Source organism: Citrus sinensis, chromosome 4, assembly GCF_022201045.2.
Source record: "Citrus sinensis cultivar Valencia sweet orange chromosome 4, DVS_A1.0, whole genome shotgun sequence".
Taxonomy (NCBI): Eukaryota; Viridiplantae; Streptophyta; class Magnoliopsida; order Sapindales; family Rutaceae; genus Citrus; species Citrus sinensis.
In genome coordinates this window covers 15,014,875-15,025,274 of record NC_068559.1, presented here as the reverse complement: position 1 = coordinate 15,025,274, position 10,400 = coordinate 15,014,875, and the positions used below count along the sequence as shown (strand labels likewise).

Genomic DNA, 10,400 nt, shown 5'->3' with positions numbered 1-10,400 from the left:
TTTTATGTTTCCATTTCCCGCCTCTAATTCCTCTTTTCTAGGGACTGTACCATTCCCCGAGCCCTCAGTTTGCTTGTAGCCGTCTACTTGCTTTTTTCCCATCGATTCTATCACTTCCTTCATTAAATGTTGTTCACCTACTCCCTCCACACCACCCCTCTTGTCATGCTCCCTGATTTGCCCCATTTCTGCCCCAATGGGTTCCGACCCGTTTACCCTTAATGGGTTAGCTTGCTTCTGCCTTTGCTGTTGAGAGGAGCTGTGGTTCTCTGAGCTTTCAGCTTTCTCTTCCGATTTACCCCCCCCATAGCTCCATTTCTCCCTCTTTTGATATCTTCTTGCTTGGCTCCCTACCGTTGTTGCTTTCATCCAACTCCCATACGGTAATTCTTCTCTTTGTTGACTCTTGTACTTTTCACATTCCTTGTATTGATGGCCAATAATCCCACAACAAAAATAAAAGTCTGTCAATCGTTCATAAACCACCGGCATTGGGATGTCTGGCTCACCTTCTTGTTTGAGGAACAATATTCTCTCCAGGGGCTGTGTTATGTTGACTGAAATTCTGATTCTAGCAAATTCTCCAAAACAATCTCCATTATCATCGGTTTCGACCTCCTCTACTATCCCAATCTTTCCGCCTAATTCTTGAAGAAACTCTTTTTCCATACAAGCAATTGGGACGTTCCGGATCTACACCCAAAAGGATGTCCAGATAAATGATTGTTTGGTGACTTCCCCGATCCCTTGGGGCTCAGTTAGGACTATTAATGCCCTATCAAAGTGCCACGGACCCCCTGATAATACCCTTTTTTTGTCTGTTTGTTCTGCAAATCTGAACATGAAGATATTATTCCCCAAGCTCTCGATTTTGACTTCTTTGAACGTTCTCCACACTTGCTGTAACGCAGCCTTGAGCCCTTCTTTATTAACTCCTCTCGAGAGAAGGACTTTACCCATTAGACATCTTGCTAGCATTCCTGCTTTCTTAGTTTTCACGTCCACCTCCATCGTCACTCTAGCTTTATCTTCCTCTCGAATAGTTATTGCTTTGCATTTTCGAATTAATTCGTCTGTATCCATGGCAGCTAATGAAAGAGGGTGAGCACACAACTATGACTACGAATCCTTTCCTCCGAGAATACTCTCTGCTTCCCCAGAGAGCCTATCCAAACGCACTATAGCTAAAAAAACTAAAGATAATGATCTACTTTACACTCCCAAGGAGTGAACACCCGGGTCCTTATGACCCCTCAATACTTCCATTCCAGCCTCTCTATTCGAGAGAGAGAGCTTTACAAAGGAAGACACATTTTTCAAATGACATTATTAAAAGAACTAAAGTTGTTAAAAAAGGAAAAGAGATTTATTAATTTTTTTAAAAAAACATACTAACTCTACATTTTACAAAGATGATAGCAATACCCATTAGTTCCACGAACCTTGATATCAGGACACTCATTATTTCAACTTGTTCTGTAGCAATCGAGTAGAAATTATATTGCCCACTGACTCTTTCTAGTTTTCGCAGACCAAATTGGACAGAAGAAGCTTTCACTCTCTCAGTATTACTCTATGTTTCACCTGGGTGCTGAATCAGAAATGAACAGTCTCGTAGGGTTCAGATTCTACCCAACTGATGAAGAAATCATTCGTCTCCTGAAGATGAAGAGACTTGATCCTGGTTTCTCCGTCCGTACGATCAAGGAAATTGATTTCTACGGCTTTGAGCCCTGGGAGCTACCCTGTAAGTAATCGTGCCAATCAAGTACTCAACGCGATGTCTGTTCAAGATTAATTAGTTTAGTAACTAAAATTCAGAAATTGATGGAATCATTTGCTGCGATGCAGGCCATTCTGAGATTCAGTCTGAGGAAGAGGTGTGGTACTTTTTCTGTGAGCCTGATTACAAGTATGCCAAGAGTAAACGGGTAAATAGAGGAACAAAGGAAGGAACCTGGAAAAAGACGGGCAATGGTTCTAAAATCAAGCGAAAATACAGTACCGAAGTGATTGGTACCAAAAGGATTTTGTCTTTCTCCCGCCATGATTCTGCCTCCAAGAAAGCTAAGACTGAGTGGGTTATGCACGAAATAGCTGTTGAAGATGACCCTGTTTATAAGGTATCAGTTTCTGTTTTAGAATTGCGTATGTGTTGTAAGTACTCTGTTTATTTTCGTGAAAAATAATTGATAATACAGCAGTCAATTGGTGAACTTTTTCTATTTCTGCTGTGTTGATTGTAGAAGGACTTTGTTGTGTGTCGCCTAGAAAGAAAACGGGATCAGATGAAGTTTGGTGTTGTTTCCGCTAAAAGGAAACAGGCTAAGAAGCTTGGTGTTTCCACGAGTGATAAAGATCAACCTAGTCAAAATTTGACTTCTAAAAGAAAACGGGATCAGAAGCTTGGTGTTTCCATTAGTGATCAAGATCAATCTAGTCAAAATTTGACTTCTAAAAGAAATCATCTTGCAGAAGATACTAATAGAAATCATTTTACAAGAAAAGAAGATTTGGTTTCTAATAACAATCATGTTACAGAAAATGGTGTTTTGGTCTCTGAAGTTCAAGCAAGAGACCATTCGATTTCTCATTCTAGAAATCGTGTTTCCGAAAATATTGTCGAAAATTCTGTTGAGGCAGAAGCTCGACAACTTTTGGAATTCAATCCACAGGGTGGTGGCTATACTGGGCTGAATGATGCCTCTTTCTCGGCACTGCAGTCACCAGTTTATCCAGAACAGGAATCATCATGTTCTAATGGTTCTAGTTATGGTAGTGGTTTATTGAATTCTCAATTTGACAGTGAGCAGGTAGACGGCCAGTTCAATTCATGGAGGGATTTTCAGAATAAGTACTCTCCTGATGAAACTGGACAGACCACTCCTGACTTCTTCTCATCAAAGTCAGATAATGGAGTTTATGTGGAGGATGGCGGTTACACGAACACTGAAACCGAATCCTTCAATGAATGGGTAAACATAGTCTTTGAGTATTAATAGTACTTCAGTAGCATATGTTATATACAATCAAATGCTCTAGGAGCATATTATATTGTAATATTGCTCACTCATGCTGTATTGTATTCTGAACTTTATAGTCGTTGAGAGTGGTTATTTAGGGCACTTGGATGCTCAAGTTGCTCTCTATCATATGTAATATCTACATGAAACAGTAGGGCCAAGTTTCGGAAAAGTTCAGCTTGTTAAATGGGAATGCTTGTAGAAAACAATAGTGGCAGATCGGACTTGACAGACCTAAGGGAAGATCATCCATAGATGATTTCTGCAGCTAGCAAAAGGAGATGCTGTGCATGCTGTTGATCTCTGAAGGAAAGCTCCAAATGTCAAGTTTGGCTTACACCAGAAAATGGCACTAGCAATTTATATATATGTGCAGTGGTGTGGATGGCAACCACTGTGAAGGGTCTTCATTTTGGTGATGATTACCTTCCAAACAGGCCATAAACAAAACCCAGAATCATTATCTATTGGTAATTTTTGTTTTTGCTGTATTTATTTCATTTTGGATTTTGTTGTATTTCTTTGTTTTCGCAGTATATGATAATGTAAAATATCAAACTGTATTTTTCTGGTAAGGCTAAAAAGCTTTTCAATTTCAGTGTATCACTGTTGATCATTGTTTCAGTACCTCGAATGGAAGGCATGCCATTTTTGTTCATGGCCCTTTTGTTTAGTGAGTTGTCAAGTTTAATTTCCCCAGGTAGTTAGTTCCGAGATTTATTTGGTTATGGTTATCTCTAGATCTAATCTAACCCCTGGCACAATATATTTTTCACTTATTATGTGCAAACTGTATGGAACATATTGGGAATGTTAGATTAAACATTTAGTTTTGCCCATCAAAGAAATATGCTGATTAACTGAAAAAGAATAAAAGAAAAAGAAAGTAAAAGGTCCATATCCATTTATTTATGATATTAAAAATTCTTGTGACAGAAACAATCTTCATTCATGTTATCATGTATACATAACACTCTATGCAGCTTGTTCATCCTTTTTGTACTTTCCATGGCATATCCAACAATCTCGTAGCATCCTTGTAAATAATACCAAATGGTTACTCATGCAGTTCTCCTAGCCCTTTTGTTTAGTGAGTCTCCAAGTTTAATTAATTTCATCGGCTAGTTAGTTTAAAGTTTTCTTTTTCCTCTTTTGCCTTAGGGTATCTCTAGATCTAATCTAAGTCCTGGCGCAATATGTTTTTCACTTATTACTCGCAAACTATATGAAACATATTGGGAACATAAGATTAAACATGTAGCCCTGCTCATCAAAGAAATTTACTGATAAAGAGAACAACTGAAAAAGAAGGGAGAAAAAATCTATTTATGATACAAAATTTCTGGTGAAAGAGACAATCATCATCCATCAATGACACAGTCTATGCAGTTAGTTCATAAACTGTAAATAAAACAAAAACGTCAGTGAAGCAGCTCACTGACTGTGCCTTAGAAGCTTGAATAATTTTCACATATTGAGAAGCAAAATAGAAAATAGTCATGGAGACAAAAATTAATATAAGACAATATGCCTTGTCTCTGACGCCTAAGGAAACATATGCCACAAAAAGATGGTTTCAAAGGCCAAAACTTGCATATATATATATATAAAATGTTGAAACTTGACAATTCATGAAAACCAACTCCCTTAATTAATCTCACACTTGAAAGTTGTAACCAAGCTTCATTAGTGTGTATCTGATTTAGCTTTTCAGTAACTTTCCATTTTATTCCTTTTAACCTTAGCTACAGACTTTATTCATACATTTTGGATATCATTGGAATCCTTGTCACCCGAGCTAATAAAGCTTTCTTTTTCTTTCGATTTACAGTCAAAATTTTATATTTTAAAACTTTTAACTATAGGTCTACAACGAATGAAAGCTTATTTTCCGATTGTAATTATACCGTTGCATAGATAAGACGATGAAAACTCTAATAGTATAATAATTGAATTCAAAAGACACTGGAACACAACAGCCTAAAATAGCGCCAGCAGCAAAAATATTTAATATAATTACTAAATTAATATAATTAATTTAATAAAACTAACAATAAAAAACTAAAATATTAATAAGTCTAAGTGATATTAATTTAATATAAACTGATAATATAAAATATTATTATACATAATATAGTCTATGTTACACTGCATCACAGCTTAACGCAATTTGACAGGCACTATGAATGTATGGTCAACGGTAGTCAGCCAATAAAACCCGCCAAAAAAAAAAAACCGTTTCTAAGCAACCACTTTTCAAAAAGAAAAATAGAGCAGGTATGATAGTTACAGTATATTTTCCAGCAAAATTAAAAAAAGGAACAAAATTTCTGAGATCCAAACGGCGCAGATGAAAGGCTCTTTAACGACTCTATGTGTGGGGTTTCTCTGCGGTTTGGTCATTTACAAAATCTTCAAGTGGATTGCCGACGACGACGTCGTTTCGGACGCGGAGACTTCTGATTATACTGTCACAGCCTCAGTTGCCAATAGGTAACATTTTAAGTTATATGGGTTATAGTTTTTTGATCTTATTATTAGAGTCTGATTTTTATTATTATTGTTATTATTTTAAAATTTTTATCATATCATTACATATAACAAATTTGTAGACTTGAGGAGCTTTATGGAGGAACAGCATATGTGGGGCTCCGAATTCCTGATCCTGAAACACGTTCTCTGCAGAATATTGATATAGTTCTTGTCAAGAATGGGTAAATGTTCTATTTTTTTTTTCTCTGGGTTAATGTAAAATGAATGCACTGGCGGATCAAGATATAGGCTTAGGGGCACTACTGCTTTTTATAGCAAAACTCAAGGGGGCTCAATGGTATAAGTCTCTTAGCAGATTTTCTGAACCAATATACTACCTCTGTCCTTGCTCCCACTGTAATTATTTCTGACTTCTTTGGGTTGGTTACATATGTTAAGAGCTTAACTACTATCAATGGGCATTCACCTGCCATGTAATTAATTAGCTTTTAATGATAGCTTAACATGATGTTAGAGCCAAATTGATCACGAGGTCATGGGTTCTAATGCTTCTTACATTCTGTTTGTATTTATGTTCATGGGTTTAGTTCTTCTTCTCTTTTCTTTCAACATTCTTGTCAATTGTGAAAATTTGTGATATAGGGTCATATGTATGTGATAACATCAAAGTATATAATTACAGGGAGGAAGTGGTGATATCTGTCAAGAATTTTTCTGGACTTGTATCAATCAATAATGATGGCAGCTGGGTTTGCATGGGTGAAGCAGTTCACCCTAATCCGGTTAGTTATAGTTAAAAGTGGCTGTTTCTTTATTACTGACTAAGCATTGCTTCTAGGATGGTTTTTGCCAACAGTTTCCATAAAATTCAACTACTAACTAAAAAAATCTTATATCTAACTTAATGGTTATCTCCAAAGTCATATTTTTCTGTGAAATGTGTGCAGTAATAACCATTGGACCAAATTGTCATAATTAGTTGATATTAATGGTCTAAATGAATTATTTGTTTTCTTGTCACAGGTTATATGACTATGAACTAAGTGGTTCCTGATGTTTTTACCTATAACAACTATGTTTTTATCTAAAACAACTATCCTATGGTATGGAATGATGGGACTCCATCGTTTTTCATTATTTCACACAATTTTTTGCAGGCTTTTCAAAGATATTGCCTATGCTGTTTTTCTTGCTGGGTCCCTATTTTCACTTGTTTCAGTTTTATGTGAAAGTGAGAAATTAAGAATTAAGAAAAGAAATACGTCTGATTGCTTATTTGAATTGTTTCTTTGAATCTCTCTGTTTCAGGTGGACGAAGTTAAAAATCAAGCTTCAATTCTTGAATCATATCTTGAACAAAGGGGAATTCCTGCAGGAGAAAGATGTTTATCTTGCAAAGTGATACTTCCTAATACAAAATTACGGTGTGCGTTAACATATTTATATTGTTGCTAGGCATGTAATGTCATTTGTTTTTTAAAGCGTTAAATTCATATTTATTTTTTTAAGTGTTAAATTCATATCTATTTGCCATATGATTAGTGCTTCTATGATTTCGGCACGCTGTGCCATGTTTGGCAGCAATATTTGAGGACTGATTTTGGGGTTAGAAATTTTCTTAATGATTCGGTTGACCTAGAGGATTATTACCCTGCTTTTAAGCATATACATCTTGTGATGAGGATGCCTTTCATTTCATTCCTAGCTTCTCATTTTCAAATATTAGACTGCAGTTAGATATGAATGATATTGTCTATGACAATTGAAATAATTTTTTGAGAAATTGGAGCATGAATTTGGAATCTAATTCACTAGATGTGCTGCAAATGTTTTATATGGTGTTAAATTAGTTGGTGCAGTCTTCTTATGGAACTTATAATTTTATTTCATATTTTTGGGTTGTAGCCCCATTTCTTTAAACCTGCCGGAGGTCATTACCTATGACCAATTGACACAACTGAAGCCAGATCATCCCAAACTCAATTTTATTCTTCAGACCGCTCCAATGTGGGATAGGTATGCTTCCATTTGTGCCTCAAAATCTCCAAAGCTCATTTAATTTGTCCCCATATTTTTCTATTTTGTCTGTTTGCAATTTGATGAGACATCTAGACTGACTAGACAGCTAAACTTGCAAATTGAAACACTGTTGAATCGCCTGCATAAGATGTATTATTGTGGTATCTTCATCCATGAATGAGAATGGTAACTAGTAAGGATTGTAGGATGGTATGAAGAAAGAAATGCATAACTATTTTTGAAGATACAACAAAGAAAGTTTTAAATAGAAGTGTTTTTAATTTTTGTTCTTCTGGGAGACTGCTGTAATAGTATTATGAAACCACTTCAGCAAGTAGTTTTAATCTAAAATGCAAGGTCCCAATAGTAAGTAGTATTTAAGGTCTAACGCGTCCTTTCTCGTGTATCATGGATCCTGTGAGATTGGATGAAATCAAGGTGTATTGATGTGGATCCTTTTCTAATAATAATAAAAAGTCCATGAAATTACTAGGAAATTAATAGAGACAAAAGCGCATAAAATGTCGGGGTATGAAAACCAGACCTTGGCTTTGGTTCCATGTTAAAAACCGCTTAACCCAAAAGCTTAAGCTAAGTAAGTGACCAATATCAGGTATTGAAAGTCTAACAATGATGTTGCACCAAAACTGGTTCACAATTGGCTTCAAAATTGTGGAAACAGTGCGCTGGTGTTAGAAACAAAGTTCTGAGACATGGGTTTATGAGAATGTACGCTGCCTATTTTCTTTTTTTCTTTTGCTTCTCTTTTGATTTTTTTTTTTTTTGGAATAAGCAGGATGTAGGTTTTTTGAGATAGTTGCTGTTTGGACCATCTGTGCATTTTTTTTTTTTTGGGGGATATGAATTTGTTTTGGAATTTTCCATTCTGTGTTCATATTTAAAAGTGGCCCTATATTGCAGAATTTGAGTAACTTATTGTTGCAGTTCTGAGATTGCATGTTATAGCAGGTTGTTCAACAAGTCATAAATCTTTTGACTTTTCTTTTTTTTTTTATTTCCTTTGTATATAATATTGATTTATGACCTCCATTTTAGAATTGAATGACAAAAGCTATTTTGTTTGGTGAACTAGGCAATTTATAATCACTTTTCTGTGGTAAAAGCTTCTTGCTCTTTTTAACTTGGCAAGCATTGTCTATTCCACTGTTAATTGCTCGAGCATTCTGCAATCCCCAAGTTTAGCTCCTTGATGGCACCTTATGCCTCTACCTACCTCATGTCAAGAAACTTCAGATTTACCTCATGTCAAAAAAATTCAGATAAAGTTGGAATTGATTGGTTTAAGAACCATATTCAATTCATTATGTTGATCTTCGTCTTCGGCTTAAGTTGGCCTTCCGATTGTCCCATTAGTCCAAGTTCTTAGCCGTATATGTGATGATGTTCTCAGATGATTGATTAAGGTTGTCATTTGGAAAGAAAACATGAAAGTTTTCTTTTCTATTTTTTCGCAGGTTACAGCTTGAAGGCAACAAATTTGTCTTGGGTGAATTTCTGGAATTTAAAGGGGATCAGGAAGATACTTCTGTTTTGAGTTGTATTGAAAGATCGAAAGTTAGTTGTCTGTTCATCCTAATGCTGAGTATGTTTGGATCTTCCAATCTCTCTAGCATATATGGCATTTTTCTTTTTCTGATTGCTTTGTTCGACTACTAAAATGTAAACTTGCAAGTGGCTAAGTATTGGGAGTTTGGGCATTTAATCCATAAGATCATATATGCTTATAAATTATGAGCTTGTACTTTTAACTAATTGGCCATATTTTGCTGGATGCTCTTGAACAAGTATAATCTTTATATGCTAGTACTTTTATGTAAAACAAAAGTTCTTTACTGAATTTCTGTGTAGAGGTTTTATTGCATTTTGTATTATGTCATTACCATCATATGGGTCTTTAATTGGCCATGTTTGTGCATTGTTCATATGCCCATCTAGCTGGTGAGAAGTAGAGAGAAGTGAGAGACACGGCATAAATTCACCATTCATACCAGCTCATTTCACCACGCACGTTACCTCATTTCACCCCGCACGTTGACACACGGCATAAATTTAGCCACTTATAAGGGCAAAAATTGAATAAAATAAGAGATATTTGGGTCTTACATATAAGAGGGGTCATGTGACAGAAAAGACAAAAATGTTCATAAGGCACCCAATCTATATATATTCATGGAAAGGCACATAGAATGGAATCTCTTTTTTGGTTTACCCTTCCTCTTTGGAAACTTTTGGGCTGTTTCATCTTTTTCTTCCACTATTTTTATTTGTTAAGATTTCTCCATTTTTAAGAACTTCATGGAAGATCTTGACTACTTCACCTTCTTAAAGAATTTTCTCTTACTCTTCTCTTAGAGAATTATCTTATCTCCACTAAACTCATATTCCTTCTCATGTTATTATTCACTATAAATAACCTTTAGTGAGATTTTATTCATATTCTAAAGAGAATTATATAATACTTCATATACATAGTGGATTGGGGATAAATTACTTCCAGAGATGTAGGCTAAATAGCAAACCTTGTACATTCTTTTTTTTTAATTGTTCACATTTATTTTCACTTATTATGATGATTTCGTTTCCCAGATTGTATTTTATGTATGAGTTCACCTGAACTATCCCATAATCTAAACTCACTGGAATTATCCTTGAACTCGCTTGAGCTCCCCACATCCATCACTCCCAAGAGTTCCATTAAGCTTTTTACACTATTACCCTTATATAACCACGTTAATTCACCATTCATACCAGCTCATTTGACCACGCACGTTACCTCAGCCATGGATGGATCTAGCATAGGTCCAAAAAGGGTTGAAGCCCCTTATGGGGTGTTAAAGTTTATTT

At 35.5% G+C, this 10,400-nt stretch overlaps 2 protein-coding genes across 4 annotated transcripts; both read left to right on the top strand.

Annotated features, from left to right (window-relative positions):
* The first annotated feature begins 235 nt into the window (after positions 1–235).
* Positions 236–3,681, top strand: LOC127898579 (NAC domain-containing protein 89-like). Of its 2 annotated transcripts, XM_052439173.1 has the most exons (4): positions 236–383; positions 1,532–1,747; positions 1,852–2,123; positions 2,247–3,681. In XM_052439173.1, the coding sequence occupies exons 2-4, from the start codon at positions 1,576–1,578 to the stop codon at positions 2,997–2,999; spliced, it is 1,197 nt and encodes a 398-aa protein (XP_052295133.1). In that variant the 5' UTR covers positions 236–383; positions 1,532–1,575; the 3' UTR covers positions 3,000–3,681. The 2 variants fall into 2 exon arrangements, with proteins under 2 accessions (XP_052295133.1, XP_052295132.1); XM_052439172.1 differs by lacking the exon at positions 236–383 and having other exon boundaries at positions 1,319–1,747.
* Positions 3,682–5,099: 1,418 nt separating this feature from the next.
* On the top strand, positions 5,100–9,559 carry LOC102629030 (uncharacterized). 2 transcript variants are annotated; one of them, XM_006485334.4, is made up of 6 exons: positions 5,100–5,516; positions 5,636–5,737; positions 6,199–6,298; positions 6,825–6,940; positions 7,422–7,532; positions 9,011–9,559. In XM_006485334.4, exons 1-6 carry the CDS (start codon positions 5,374–5,376, stop codon positions 9,210–9,212), a joined length of 774 nt encoding a protein of 257 aa, XP_006485397.1. In that variant the 5' UTR covers positions 5,100–5,373; the 3' UTR covers positions 9,213–9,559. The 2 variants fall into 2 exon arrangements, with proteins under 2 accessions (XP_006485397.1, XP_052295184.1); XM_052439224.1 differs by having other exon boundaries at positions 8,629–9,138.
* The last annotated feature ends 841 nt before the right edge of the window (positions 9,560–10,400 follow it).

Coding starts and splice junctions, on each gene's coding strand:
- LOC102629030 (XM_006485334.4), top strand. CDS start 5,374: ATGAAAGGCTCTTTAACGACTCTATGTGTGGGGTTTCTCTGCGGTTTG. Junction 6,299..6,824: donor AAGCAGTTCACCCTAATCCG/GTTAGTTATAGT, acceptor TCTCTGTTTCAG/GTGGACGAAGTTAAAAATCA. Junction 6,941..7,421: donor CTTCCTAATACAAAATTACG/GTGTGCGTTAAC, acceptor TTTGGGTTGTAG/CCCCATTTCTTTAAACCTGC.
- LOC127898579 (XM_052439173.1), top strand. CDS start 1,576: ATGTTTCACCTGGGTGCTGAATCAGAAATGAACAGTCTCGTAGGGTTC. Junction 1,748..1,851: donor TGAGCCCTGGGAGCTACCCT/GTAAGTAATCGT, acceptor GCTGCGATGCAG/GCCATTCTGAGATTCAGTCT. Junction 2,124..2,246: donor AAGATGACCCTGTTTATAAG/GTATCAGTTTCT, acceptor TGTTGATTGTAG/AAGGACTTTGTTGTGTGTCG.